The sequence below is a fragment of the Centruroides vittatus genome, unplaced genomic scaffold, assembly GCF_030686945.1.
Source record: "Centruroides vittatus isolate TY-2023 unplaced genomic scaffold, ASM3068694v2 contig_2104, whole genome shotgun sequence".
Taxonomy (NCBI): Eukaryota; Metazoa; Arthropoda; class Arachnida; order Scorpiones; family Buthidae; genus Centruroides; species Centruroides vittatus.
Window position 1 is genome coordinate 752480 of NW_027121305.1, and position 16010 is coordinate 768489.

The window sequence follows — 16010 nt, forward strand, 5'->3', positions numbered from 1 at the left end:
ATCAAAAATGAGGAAGTTAATATAAACAAGACTGTTTATTAAGGTCGCAAAAGTTGCAAACGCTATTCGAAAAATGTGCAGACGATAAAAAAAGTTAAAATTTTAGTCTATGAATTTATTTATAAAGTTCAACAAATCAAAATCTCTTAAATTTGAAAAATTTCTATCAACCAAATATAAACAAGTGCATTACAAATTTGTAAAAACAATGTTTTTTTTCTTCGATAACAAATTTTGCCATCGAAAAATTGAAGCTTAGTTACAATAAGTTGATAAATTCTACAAATTCATTTGTAATAAAAATTAAGAATGAAATTAATTAATAAATAAAATCTCATATGTATATATATAATATATATATATATATATATTTTTTATTATATTTTCACAAACACACTATATCGCATTATTCGAAAAATGTGCTTGTAATAATAATGCAGGAATAATTTAAAGCTTTAATGCATATAATTTTTCCCCTCAAATTTCTTCTAATTTTTATTAATTATTATACATATTTTTTTTAATTATAAACATATCAATTCTATGTCAACATATTTACTGTTGTTTCATCCCTTAGCTACATAGCACAACCACAAAAAATTTCATTAATTTATATTTTCAAATTCCTGCTTGTGTCAAAATGATTCTAAATGTTTCTGTATAAACTCTTCAAAGCATAGTAATAATATTTTCCTACAATTACAGAAAAATATTAATTAAACATATCAAAAATTTGATATTTTTGAAATGTTGTACATAGTCATAAATGCTAAATTTTGTTGTACGTGAACTTAAATTATACCTTTTCAATTCTCTGCTCGGAAAAATGGAATGAATTAGCTTATACCCTTATACTCTTTACAGTTAAATTTCTGTTAAAACAAAGGAGAATGTATATATATATATATATATATATATTCATTATGTTATAATTTTAAATTTGCATATGCATATTTTGATTCTATATTATTATTATTATTATTATTATCTGTTCAATTATCACAGATTTTTTTTAAATGAAATTTTTTAAACATTTTTAAATACATTTGTTACTTTCAAAAAGGCACAGCTTTAAAATTTTAAGCTTATTAAAAAATGAATAAATTTAACTGTAAAGTGCAAACATTCGGCAAATCTACAACTTCGTTTTCTACGTTAAATGCAGCGTGCTTAGGAATTCCAACAACAAACAAAATCAAACCATAAATACTCCATAAATGGATCGTCCGACGAGGCCGCACCACACTCCGTACAGATGAGCGGAAAGTGTTTTTTTTTTTTTTTTTTAAATAGTAAACCGAACCAAAGAACAACTTTTAAGTATTTATGGTACTAAAAATTTTAAGGAGAAGTCGCGTCAACCTCTTCTTGATAGAGGGTGGCAAGATAATTTGCAGAATTAGCTAACTCGTGTAGGATAGAATGGAGACCCTGCATATGATGCCGAAAAGCACTGGAGAGTTTGAAAGTCTGTTCGGCGGAACTTTCGGTCATCAGACTATCCATGTCACTGTCCGTTTCCTGGTCGGAATAGGAGCCGGTGCTTCCCAGGCTCCCGTCGGAGGGCTGCCTGATGTGTCTGGAACCCGAGGCGGCCGGTATCCGCTGCTGCTGTTGTTTCGGCAATTCTGGAGAGACCGGTCCCCACAGCAGCTCGTTCTTCACGTCTTTCAACATGTTGTAAAAACTGAACAAATCAGGATTGTTGATGCTCGACGGTAACGGTTTGGAGATGTCCATATCTCTTAAGCGGGATGGTACGAGAACGGTGGCATCCATGTTGTTAACTGCTATTACAAAACGATCCATGGCACTTAAGACTGATTGCTGAGAACAGGCAAAAGATTCCTCGGAGTGCTTACTGGGTCTTCTCGATCTATCGGATAAGGCGTTATTATCCAGCACTCCACATACCTCTTGTATAGTCAATCTAGATCCACTAGAACCAGCGTAAGATAGGCGCCTGGACGGTTGCTGCGTTGGTAAACTTAAACCAGCATAAGATACACGTCTCGAACGTTCAGCCATTGTTCCTAATTGATACAAGCGAGAAGACTTCTCTAACATGTAACTTTTGATTCAAACTGACCGGAAGTACATCACACGAGGGAGAACAGTTCACTTTCACGAGGCGGGTGACGTCGTCTCTCGTCTTAAAAAGTAACGATCTCCGCACTAAATACGTATTAGAACGACCCGTAAGATATTCTAAAATTCTTATAAGTATTATTTCGAATCCACGCGATATTAATTACGTACAAATCATCGATTAAATGAGGGAAAGTTCTTACGTGCCGGTATAATAGATTCGATCCACTTCCGCCGTCTGATGATCAGGTGAGGAGAATCGATTCTGATTGGCTGACGGCACAACGCGTGGATCCTCCCGCTTGACGTAAATGTAATGTCGTATAAGGTGGGCCGATGTTATGTAAAGAACGTGTATAAATTTGTCCTTGATTTAATTTTTTTTATTTTAATATATTTCGCAGATGATAAAATATTAATAAATTAATCAAAAGTGAAAGATCGATTTAACTAAAATTTAAAAAAAATTAATTTCCACTTTTTAATTACTTATGTAATTAATTTTTTAAAAATCGTTTAATTAAATATAAATTATTTTAAATTATGAATTAACATAAGACCTCTGTCCTTTCCTCAGACGAGTTAACAAAAAGGTATCCTTAAGAATTTAGAATATTTTTCCCACACTAATTTTTATATTTACATTACAGCGCCATCAAGTGGCATCCCCAAAAGTCGCGTCTCCATAAAAAAACCCGATCACGGAAACAAACGCAATGCATTGAATCACACCCGCTACGTTCGAATCCTCACGAATTTTCGAAAGGCGCGACTCGAGATTCGAAAATTTTCATGCATTACGAAAATGCCGGACAAGGCGGTCATCCGCTATGGGGATCCGGGTGATTAACCCCCAGAATTTATGAACAATCTGTCGCCGATACGTAGAACTCGCTCCCATTGTGGGTCTGGCCGTACCCACAATGGGCTTGATAAAAGGCTTGCAGGTAGAAAGAATAGGGCCCAGTCACACGAGAAACGAAAATAACGGGGAAAAAAACAATTTAAAAAAAATATTTTTTTTTATAGATAAAATGGAGGATTAGAATTCTGTTTACGTTAGATGTTCCGCGCAGTTAATTTGCGTTATAACAACGTCATAATTAATCGTGCAATCTAATTAATGACGGACGATCTTATGATTTGTGCTACGAAGTAACTGTTTTTTTTTTTGTATATATTAATAATAAATTAAAAACCGATTATTCAAGTTCTTTGTAACTAAATTGCATCATATGCACTTAAATTATTTGTAATACTTGCAATTACGTAATTCTCGTCAGGTCAAGTTTAATTTTCTAATAATTAAGAGAAAAACAACACTCGTCTTTAAAACGAATGCAATCGAACAACCCAACGCGTCCATTCTTTTTTGCGAGGAAACCGAAAATGTGGAATATAGAAGACACCCCAACTGCACTTCTACGGATGAAGTCATTTAGAAAGCGAGAATTTTGCAGTCTAAAGATTTTAGAGTTAATTCTTTTAATTAAATTGTTACTATAATGCTACATTTAATAGAAACTAAAGAGAGAGGGGGGGGGGTGAAGCTACAAAATTTGAAAAAACCAGTTTTCCATTCACCGGCGGTAAAAACTCGAGTCACAATCGTGCATATTTAGCAGAGATTTTACTTTATTTAGCTTAAAATCAGGTTTCGAGTCGCCCTCAAGTTCTACAATTTCGAAATTAGAAAATAATAATTTTTAGCATCGAACAAAGTTTCAAAAAACAACTTGAGCTTTGCTCTTGGATCCGACATTATCAAAAACAGAATCCTTGCAGATAACCTTTCTATTTTTATCTCTCGATAAGGATGAAAATAGAAGTAAACACACGCAAAAATAGAATACTCTGTACGCAATCGGTAATTTCTAGATGCCCCTTCTAAAAAAAGGCCTGTTAATTTCCCCTCTCCCTCAAAAATCCCGCCGATTCAAGGTTAGTGCTGGAAATTTCTTTATATAGTTTTCTGTAAGGTGCGATAACCTAAAAAAACACTGCATAAAGAGTAATTAGGCCGACGACTTTACTTTCAAGGATAGGAATTAGATTAACCTTGAACTCGCGTTGAAAACCTGAAAGTTAATAATAATAATAATAACAACGTGTCGTACGGATAAGCGGGAAAACACGTTATGGAAAGTAAAATACGGCGAGAAGTCGGGCTAAAATTGTCAACAAACAGATTTTGGCCCTAGTTAAACTTGGCAAAAAGGTTATTCTAGAAAAAAAAAGTAAGTTACTATTTAAAACTAAGAGGAAGTTCAGCAATTAACGAGTGTTTACAGCGCGAACGAACAAACAGACGGGCACAGAATTTGCGCGTTTATCTCCGTATAAAGTGGTCTTTGCGGGAGACCTTCGGGGCAGGGGCCTCCGCAGAGGGGGGGCAAACCCAAAACATTAAAAACTCGTTGATTTGTAATTATTTCAAAGCTCCTGGAAAGTCGACGTCCCTCCATTAACACAAATTTTTGTGTGTTAATGGGCGCACAAAGCAATCTGTGTTGCACTAAAGGCAGTGTTAATGGGCACACAACATAATTGCCTTTTCACGTGTTAAAAAGGTAATTATTCAAATTTTAAATTTGACTTGCCCCCCCTTTGGTGCCTTTTGCGGCATCAGTGATGTGTATAACTGTATTGTGTTTGGTTTTTTAATAAAATCTGTACACCTTACTCAAAATTTAAGAAAAACGGTTTTTATTTGTAAACTGTACTAATTTTAAAAACACGAATTATACAACAACAACAACACTATTGCAAATTTGTAAAAATTCGTTCCACGATAAAGAATTAATAAATAATTTGTATTAATCTGTTAATTAACTCCGCTTTAAATAGAATTTAAAAAAAAAAGATCAAAAAATAAAACCCCAAAAACATGGCGGCCATCCGAATTTTGAGTATTTTCTTCTAATCTTTTTTTCCTATCCTAGCCACGATTTTAAGAAACTATCTTCGCACCGTACAATGTTTATAAATCATCGCATCTAGAAAATAAACGGTGTCGGTCTCTCTACAATAAAATTTCCGTCTATCTAGATTCATTTTTCCCTTCTAGAAGAAAACGAAGTGATTTTTAAATGTAGGGAATTTTACACTCGTGAGGAAGCGCTCCTCTGCGAGGATAGAAGACGTGATTGAGAGAGAAGTTGAGAAGATTGGTGACGTGAGACATGTAGACGTCGGAATATCTGAAGAGGCGACGGGAGAAGTAAGTAGGGTTGTGATGCGTTCGGAAGATGCTTCCAAATTGGGGATTGAAATGGGATTTGGTTTTCATCCTGAAAAAAAAAAATCAAATTAAATTACCGAAAAATCAAATTTCACCAGTCGAAACCTTGAGACTGGTTATCATATTTAATAAATTTGCCTGAAGGGTAAGCAGATTTGGATTCGTTTTTATCATAATAAAAATCTATGGTTTTCTTTTTGATTTTAACACTTCACGAATTGGTTATAAAATTTATTCTAAGAATTAAATTTATAAACCTGTAAGTTGAGTGTTATTTTAAGATTTTTTTCGTCCCCCAGACATTTATGAAGTGGGAACAGAAGATTGCATTCTTTAAGGTCTGAAGGTTTAAAGGGGGGGGAAAGAAAACTGGTCATTACTCAAAACTGCTGACAGTTTTATTTAATTTTTCTTTCAAAGTCAAAGGGGGTCAATTAAATCAGCAGTTTTTGCCGATTTAATCAATTGAAGTTGTTTAAAATAAAAATTAATAATTATAAATGTTTTTGTCTACATTTTTTAAGGCTTTATTGTAAACTGAAGTTTTTGAAATGTCTGAATAACTATGAGATGGCAAATTATATCTAAAAAAACAAAATAGTTTGAGAATATTTAGCATGTTTTGATAAAATTATCGAATTTTATACACGAGACATATCCGCACACGTTAAATCTTACCTGAGCTCATCTCTTTCCTTAAGTAGATCTGCAATTATAGCTTCGCTGTCTTCGTAATCCTAGAAGTTAAAAGAGTTAAATTCACTTATTCAAGATTAGTTGAAGGAATAGGAGTTGGTAAAAAGGATGAAATAGCTGATGTCATGTAAATTTTGAAAAAAATTATGGATTGATTTTCCTCCCCCATAAGAACTTTATTCATAACAAAAGTTGTCAACAACTAATTTAATTAAAAAAAAAACTTTGACTAGATGTAATTTTTCAAACTTATGTCAAATTTAGTTTTACCAGGAAAAACTGCAAATAAATTGTTCGTAATTAAAATCTGATTTTTAATTATTCAAAATACAAACAAAATGAAACTTCGGGAATTAGAAGAAGTTGGGATAATGTCCTAATGTTACATAGTTTAAGAAACACTGTTCTAAGTTAAAATTTTAATGGGTTGTGAACCGATACAAGTATTTCTGCAGAAGATGGTAATACAGTAGAGCATCGATTATCCGACTTAATTGGGGGCTGGGGTTGGTCGGATAACCGAAAAGTATGAAAAAATACATTATTAGTATAGTGTATTAGGCCTGGTTTAAATACTAGCCCCCTTTCATGGTCGAGCCAGTGCTGCCAGCTAAAACATGCAAAAATTTAACAAAAATAATATTAAAGTAGCCAAGACATAACCAAATATTGTAGTGCCACATCACTAGCGGACATTTGAATTTGCCGACTAGAACGCGGTCGGTTAACCGATAAGTCGATTAATCGGGGGTCGGATAATCTATGCTATACTGTACTTTTATTATTGAAATATTCTCATACATAAAATTTCTCTTTTCTGTTTTTAATAACAACAAAAATAAAAAATCATTGTATGTAAGGTAAGCCATTTAAGTTGCAATGATTTTGAAAATATTTCCTTGTTTATTCAAAACTAGCTGTTACCTGCAACTTTGCCCGCACGGATTTTGCAAGCAAACACCTTTCATATTCAGTATTTCAACAACCATAGTAATTGTTATATAACACCTACCACTGAGAATGATGAGAATTACTGAGAATCAAAACAAACTTTTCAATTTGATCAATTTTCTGGAACGTTTACGATAGTTCTATAATCGAACAAATATGCGATAACAAATTCGAATTTAAAACGGTTTGAATATTCGGTTAAAAAAATCGAAATATATAAAAATATTTATAACAATATCTAAAATGTTATCAAGTTAATATACCTAAGTACTTTATGAAAGACTAAACGTAGTTGAAAACAACAAAAATCGCATCTATAGTAGTACAGAAGAAACAGTTCTTTGGGTTAAGCCTTAATACTCTCCCTCAGCGGAAAAATTTCGAAAAATCCCTTCTTAGTGTGTTTTCATGACATACCCAAACTGTGTACCAAATTTCACCTCTAGGTTCAGCGGTTTGCTCTGGGTGGTGATGATGAATCACTCAGTCAAGACAAGTAATTTTACATATTTAGAGATTTTGGTTGTTGTCATATTTATTTTTTTATAATTTGTTATATAACAGATGAATTTTGGCTCAAGTAGATCAATAAATTAATTTATGTATACACAAAATGAAACTGACAAAACCACCTTACAATCTGAAAACTACAAACTATATACTCTTCAAAGACTGCGTAGATTTGCACTATAGACTCTAGTATACCTTTTAAAAACACAGCAGTTTATTGCTAATATTCGAACGTTTTCGGTTATTTTTAATAACCTTTCTCAAGTACAGTTACATTCGAATGCGGTCGTAAAAATTTGAACACGTCGCCAATCGTGTTCAAATTTGCTCTGGGTGGCCACAAACAAAAAAATAGTTGTTGAAACTGGATGATTAAATTTGCAACAGACACTGTTATAACTAACAAAAAACTTTAATTTACACAAGAAGGAAGGAACACTACAACTTCACACATCTGAAGAGAGAACAAAAACGGCGGGAAAAAAAAAAGAGGGAGCTCACAGCAAAACGATCGGTGTTGCCACCTATGGACAGATCATGAAAATGTAGAAAATTTATTTTTCCAACACTTTCCCTCATTGAATGATCTGCTGATGTTGAATACCCATTTTTCTACGAAGTAATTCTAGTCTCTGTTTCTGAAGAGGCTTTGTCAGTACGTCAGCCACCTGGAACTCTGTGGTTACTTTCCTTACCATAATGGTTCCATCTGTAACAAGTTCGCGTACAAAAAATGTCTCGTTTTAATGTGTTTAGTGCGGCGATGATATTCTGGATTTTGCGCCAGTCTTATTGCGGCTTCATTATCAATTTGTAATTCAGGAGGCTCTTTGAGTTCTGTAATATCCCTTAACAGCCGCTTTAGCCATACTATTTCTCGTGCTGCTTCACTTGCAGCCACCACTTCTGCTTCTGTGGTAGATATTGCGACTGAGTTTTGTCTCTGACTGAGCCAAGTGATTGCTCCGCCAGAATAAATGCAGGCAACTCCGGAAGTAGAACGTCCAGTCACCAAATCTCCACCATGATCAGCATCACTATATGCCTCAAGGATGCCCTTCTTATATCCTTTCTTATAAAGTATTCCATAATCAAGTGTACCTTTTAGATAACGGAAAATCCTTTTAACACTTATCCAATTTTCATTATTATAAGTTTCAAGTGATCTTGAAGCAACTCCCACTGCATAACCAATATCAGGGCGTGTACCAACCATCAGGTACATAAGAGCACCTACTGCTTGACGATATGGTTTATCCTCTGTGTGTTCATTATTCTCACAGGAACCTACTTTCCCTGATTTATTGCTTTCATTAATTATTGGCGTTGATACAGGTCTGCAATCTTGCATGCCAAAACGCTTAAGAATTCTTTCAGTATAAGACCTTTGATTTACAAAAATTGATCCGTCACTTTGTCTGTGAATTTCTAAACCTAAGAAATAGGTAGCAGGTCTAGAGACAATCTTGAACTCACCTTTTAATTGCTCTATAAACTCTGCTGATTCCTGAGGATCTGTTGCCACCACTAAACCATCATCTACATATAAGGCTAGCAAAAGTTTATTCGGACCTCTTTTTCTTATGTACAGGCAAGGATCTGCATTACTTCTTTGGAAACCCAATTTCAAAAGATAGTCTCCAAATCTCTTGTTCCAACATCGTGAAGCTTGTTTAAGTCCATAAAGACTTCGTTTTAACTTACAGACTCTATTTGTACTATCACTAAACCCCTCTGGCTGCTCCATGTAAATGTCCTCGTCTATTTTACCATATAGGAAAGCTGTTGAGACATCAAATTGTGTCAGAGACATATTTTCATTTGCTGCAACACTTAAAAGTGCTCTAATTGTTCCTAACTTAGCAACAGGACTGAATGTTTGATCAAAATCCTTTCCTTTTCTCTGAGAGAATCCCTTCGCTACCAGTCTTGCCTTAAACTTGTCTATTGAACCATCTGGATTGGTCTTTGTTTTAAATACCCATTTGCATGGAATTGCTTTTCTTCCATCTGGTAACTCTTCAAGGGTCCATGTCTCATTATCTTTTAAGGATTTTATTTCACAATTCATAGCACTTAACCATTTCTCTCGGTTTTCACAAGTAATTGCCTCTGTATAAGTATTCGGATCTTCAAAAGCATTTGAGATCGCTGACATAACATAGTCATCAAATCTTCTGGGACGTATAAGCTCTGAACGATCCCGTAGAGTCATTTGTTGTGTTGCCTCTTTGCTCTGAACTTCATCTTGGAAACTCAAATCTTCTTTTTCAGCATTCAGATAACTATCGTCTTCTTGTAAGCTATCAGGCTTCATGATTATTTCTGGATGAGGTATATTCAAGTTATCATTTCTAACTATCAAGGATTCTTCTTGAAAAGTGACATCTCTCGAACGAATGAGCTTGTTATTTTCTTTGTCCCAAATGCGATAACCATTATCATTATCATATCCTATCAAGATACCTTTCTGTGCTTTCTTCTCCCATTTTTTTCTTAGTTGTTTGGGTACATGGGCATAGCAGGTACCTTCCAATAATTCTCAAGTGTTTAATATTTGGTTTTTTATTAAACCACAGTTCAAATGGCGATTTACCTTCAATACTTGATGGACTTGTTCTATTTAGGATATAGGTTGCAGTATTTACTAACTCAGCCCATAGCTTTTGAGTGAAAGTTTTATTAGTATACATTAAGGACCTTGCTGCCTCGACTATTGTTCTATTTTCACGTTCACAGCAGCCATTCTGTTCTGGAGTATATGGCATAGTCAATCGTTGTCTTATTCCATTTTTCTGTAGAATTTTTCTAACAATAGCATTATCAAATTCTCTGCCATTATCACTCAGAATTTCTTTGACTGTATGTCCAGTAACTTTAACTTCAGTTATCATCTGTTTTAGCTTTTCAGACACTTCAGACTTTTTCTTAATAAAATAGATAAATCGAATTCTTGAAAAATCATCTTTAAATAAAACAAAGTATCTATAACCAGACATAGATGGTTCAAACGGTCCGCATACATCCGTATGTATCAGTTCACCCGGTTTTGTAGCACGTGGACGTGTTCCAAACTTTAATCTATGAGATTTGCCATAAACACATCCTTCACATATTTCATTATCTAAGTGGACTTTAACACCAAGTTCTCGCTCTACAATTGTTTTCACATGTCTCTTGTCTTGGTGACCCAGCCTCTCGTGATAAATCTGTAATAAATTTGACTTAGTAACTGCATTTACCTCACATGGCTTACTACATGTTACACTTCTTAAATTAAGCTTAAAAAGACCTCCATGTCGGCTACGTTTACCAGTTATTATTACGCGTCCATCAACTTTTAATTTACATTCTTCAGCCTTTGATATAAATAAACTGGAGTGATGACGATCTTGAGCCGCTAACATTGAAAATAAATTTTTCTTAAGATCCGGTACAAGCCAAACATTACATAATGTAATTTTATTCCATGTATTGTCCACATATGCTTCTACTTCAATTGTTCCTTTACCTATTGCAGATATTTTATCTCCATTAGCTGTGGTAACTGAATGTGGATCTTTGAAGTGCTCAAAATCACAAAACAAATTTCGTTGATAGGTAGTATGACTAGTAGCTCCATTGTCCACATACCAACAGTCTTTATCATTTTCACTAAGTACTATATTCGACATAATTGTCAAGAGAGTCATATTACAATTATTATCTCTACAATATCCCGCAGAAAACTCTTTACTTTCTTGTTTAGTTTTACTATCTGCTTTTCTTTTAAAACAATACTTTATTTTATGACCAGATCTGTGACAATAGTGACAAACTATATCTGAACTAGACTTTCCCGTTGGTTTAGATTTGAACAGCTTCTTACTTGTGTTAGTAACTAAGACCTCCTGATTTTCATTCTCATTGTCCTTACAAACTAAAGCTCTTTCATGCGAGCACAACTGAACAGTTAAATTATCTATAGTACGATCTTTTCTTAAAATAAGAAGCCAGCTTGACTTAAATGAAAAATAGTCGTCAGGTAAAGTATCTAAGACTTTACAAATTAACAATAAATCTGGCAACTTTTCCATTCCTTTGTCTTTTGTCAATTCTACATTCAAATCATTCCAAATGTTTTTTAGTTTTGATAAATGGCTGGCCATATCATCTCCAACTTGACGTTTATAACCAAAAAATCTCATACAAAGATCGTAAGCCTTGTCCTCACAGACGCCTTCAAATAATCTATGTAATTCTAACCAGACGCCTCGTGCTGTCGTAAAACGCATGACTTTCTTTAAGGTTTCTTCAGACAAATTGCAAGTTAGAACTAACAAGGCACTACTGTCGTAATTAGTAAAATTTAATAGTTCTTTCTCATACCTTGTTCTTTCTTCCTTTGAAGCGTCGGAATCTAATTCTTCCGGTTTCGAAATTTTTCCTTCAACAACGTCCATTGCACCAGGAATACTCCTTAACACGATGCAAATTTTATATTTCCAAGTCGACCAGTTAGACTTGCCTTCTAAATATCCAATGTGAAGTCTAGAAAGTTCCATCGCACAGTTAAAGCGATCTGGGCCCATAACCTGTTGAAACTGGATGATTAAATTTGCAACAGACACTGTTATAACTAACAAAAAACTTTAATTTACACAAAAGAAGGAACACTACAACTTCACACATCTGAAGAGAGAACAAAAAGGGCGGAAAAAAAAAAGAGGGAGCTCACAGCAAAACGATCGGTGTTGCCACCTATGGACAGATCATGAAAATGTAGAAAATTTATTTTTCCAACAATAGTATACAAAAGGAACCCGACAATATATCAACTGCTAAGAGCCGACAAAGACGTACTGAACCTACACCTCAATCCAGGGGTGTACAAAATCCCGGTAATAGATAACAGACAAAACGAATTATACTACGTGGGAGCAACAGGAAGATCCCTTAAAGAAAGACTTACCGAGCACCAAAGAGACATAAGACTCGAACATCCTAACACCGCCCTGGCAACGTATATTCTGGCAGACCAACAAGAAGTAAAGGCAGATTGGGATAAAGCAAAGCTCATACAAAAAGTTTACAGCAAAAAACATCTAAAGTATGCGGAAGCATGGAATATCTTCAAAACCAGCTACAAAGGACAGGCTATTAACTTTAGGGAAGCCAGCAAGATCTCATCGGCACGGAGAAACAGCGTGGTGTAGCGCAGGAAAGGTAGCGCCAGATAAGAAAACCGGCGACAGCAGATTTATATACGAACGCGATATTCATTATAACAGGCAAGGAAATTGCTTATGGGTGTTATACTAATATAATACGTATAACAACGGACAAGCTGAGGAATCAGTTAAGGATATATTTTTATAATTTTTTTGGCTTGTAAACCTCCCGTTAGGAGATCGCGAATAGAACCATTTCAAAAGCTCGTTTACGATTGGCGACTTGTTCAAATTTTTACGACCGCATTCGAATGTAACTGTTCTTGAAAAGGTTATTAAAAATAACCGAAAACGTTCGAATATTAGCAATAAACGGCTGTGTTTAAAAGGTATACTAGAGTCTATAATCTGAAAACTACATTTAAAAAAAAACTTTTAATATTTTTCAAACTTAATGAGCAAGTTTTTTTTCCCAAAGTAAAATACTTCTGAATATTTTTGAAACTGTTTTATTTACAGTCTTCATTTATAATATTTAAATATCAAAAATGAAAACTGAAATTGAAGTAAGTTATTTGTTACAGGTTGAAATTGGCCTGAATCAAATCACTCTTAATAAAATGTAACATTGAGTACATTTCTACACATAAATTATGCATTATTGATAACTTCTATTTGTTATATTGTATAAAGTGACTCCAGCTTATCAGGTTTTTTTTAAATTATGTATTACGGTTCTGCAACCTAAATGTTTGTTACAAAGAAATATATTGAGTTGAACAAACAAAAAGTTTGAGAAACGCTGGTCTGGACCAGCATTTGGCCCGCGGACAGGTAAAATTTGTGAAAAAAATTTTGCGGACCGGTGGTGTTTTAACAAAACATTTTACTATATATTAAAGAACTACTACAGAAGTAAATTGTAAAATTATCATCATCATCATCATTTACTCATTATTATCATTTATACACCATAAAATTTTTCATTTATTAAATCATTATTTTTTTGAATAAGAAAATTTTTAACGCAGAGTGGTAAAAATTTTCCGCGGACCGGTCAAGAATCATCTGCGGACCGGCAGTTGAGAAACACTGGTCTAGACTAACTAGTTCAATTTTGGTTAGGATCAGACAAGACTATACCTTTATCTTTGAATGAAAATGCAAATTTGTCTGTAGAGGTTATCAGAAGAAAGATTCTATTATTATTTACTACTAAAGATTGAGGAGTTGGGCAACGCCTTAAGTGGAACAACAAACATGAAACTTAGTGTACAGTATTACTATCAGTAGATTCTAAGTTTTCAGAAGAGGTTACTTGGTGATCAAAATTCAAATTTAAACAGGATTTTGAAAATTTAGCACATTCAAAATCCTGTGTTAAATTTGAACACAAAGAATTCTTAATTCTTTAAGTGTTCCAGAACTAGAATCTAAGAATTCTTTTTATTTAGAATGTTACAACTGTTTACATATTTCTATTATGATGATATCTTTCTTAGAATTATCTGCTGGAAAAAGTGGATAAAGTTATATTTTTGGTCATTGTGTCTGCAATTTCAGAGTTCTTTCCAAGACAATGACTTACCAGAGCCAGCCCCAGAATCGTGGTCCTCAGGCAAGCTAAACTTGATACTGTACTTTAAAAAGGTGTTTATCATATTTCCTACAATAATCATTCATATTCTAATAAAAAAAAAATACATCCATGCAAAGTATTCTTTACACTGAAAGAACTGCATCAATTGACCTAAATATAGGTATATTAGTGGTAGTTGATTATGTGATAATAAAATCATCAATATGATGTTTTCCAATATTGAAGTCAGGAAAGTGAGTGCTGACTGATAATGACACTAATTCAGTTTCTGATATCAGTAATATAAACTCATTCCATAAATTTCTATATTAAGTGCGTCATTCAAATTTAAGTATTCAGACTGGGTCTATGTAAATAAGCATTACACAACCAATATCTATCTAGCAAGAAAATACAAAACTACATGAAAACAAAGTGTTTTCATCTGTGTTGAAGTCAGTCAGTCACCAGGCTGACTGTTCAACATGGATGAAAATGTTTGTTTTCATGTAGCTTTGCATTTTCTTGCCAGATAATGGTTGTTTAGCTTATCCATTCAAATTTATATATAATCACAACATTCTGATTTAACTAGTTTTGCATCTCTTGAAATGTGTTTTCTCCTTACATTGCCAATACTTTTATAGTCCAATAATTGTCTCCCCCTCAAAACCCTACACACCTCTAACTCAAACATTTCTTTAACTTTAAGAAAATTAAGCAGCTAATAGGTCTCAATGGAATAGAATAGGGATTTAACGTCTCCAACTTTAATTTCCTTTACTCAAATTTTCGACAAGTCAGTTTTTCCATGGTGTCCTGACAATGATAGGTCAGGGAAGTTGAAAATAGATAGAATAAATAATTATGCACTAAGCAACTATCAGATTTCCAAGGAATTTTCAGACAGTTGTATCTACTGACACCCATATTTCCAGTCCAAAATGAGAGGACCTCTTGCTTTATATCAACAAAGGTGTACTTGAAAAACTGATTCCATTAGTTACATTGAACATTTTGCTGAAAGGAATTACAAAAAACTATCAATGATTCTTTACATATTGCAAGAGAGGTAACAATACAAATCTGTTCAGAATTGGCATTTTTCACTATTATTCTCTAACTCAAATCATCATCTGTAACTCAAAGTTTTTCCTGCCCCCGGAGCTTTGAGTTAGAGAAGTTTTACCGTATTTCTTTTAATTATTACAGGAAATATAGGGTTATTCCTGTTAGCAGCAGGCAATTGCTACAAGAAAACATGGTATTTATGTTTTTTAGTGAGAAATGTTCAAAATTCAGAATAAATTGAGTGAGAAATAAATACAAAATAAAAAAAAGTTTCTGTATACAAAGATAAAGAAAGTATTACAATAACCAGATAGCTAAAAGAAAACAGTTCCAACAGTATCAGTTTCAGATCATCATTATTATAAATGAATCTTATTTGTCAAAAGAGCATGTCCATTTACACTATTTACAAGTTATCTTTAGACATTTGTTACAAACACTAAATAGCAAACAAAGCTAAACAAAATTACAGCTGAATTGCATATAAATCACAGGTTTTTAGCAGATTAAAGATTTGTGATCTCATAGAAAATTGCAGTGTTTTGTCTGCACAATAAATATGATTAACGGCTAGATATAAGCTTAATCATATAAAACAGGAGACAAACATATTCTAAATTTCCTTATGACCTCACTTCATCCCATTTATCTTCCCCACTGAAGCCCAGATGCTTCTTCTGACTGACTGCTTTTCTTTTTCTCTTAATTACCTAATTTGCTGTGA

At 33.6% G+C, this 16010-nt stretch overlaps 2 protein-coding genes across 2 annotated transcripts in view; both read right to left on the minus strand.

Moving 5' to 3' along the window:
- Positions 1-94: 94 nt before the first annotated feature.
- Positions 95-2308, minus strand: LOC136970683 (mid1-interacting protein 1A-like). The gene has a single exon (XM_067265150.1). The coding sequence runs from the start codon at positions 2065-2067 to the stop codon at positions 1342-1344; it is 726 nt and encodes a 241-aa protein (XP_067121251.1). The 5' UTR covers positions 2068-2308; the 3' UTR covers positions 95-1341.
- A 2482-nt stretch (positions 2309-4790) lies between these two features.
- Positions 4791-16010, minus strand: part of Nt5c (5' nucleotidase C) — a 52688-nt gene continuing 41468 nt past the window's right edge. Inside the window, exons 13-14 of the mRNA XM_067265127.1 lie at positions 6008-6066; positions 4791-5378 (exon numbers count right to left, since the gene is read on the minus strand). Of these exons, the coding sequence (XP_067121228.1) occupies positions 5174-5378; positions 6008-6066 (264 nt within the window). The 3' untranslated portion in view covers positions 4791-5173. The remainder of the gene's footprint in view (positions 5379-6007; positions 6067-16010) is intronic.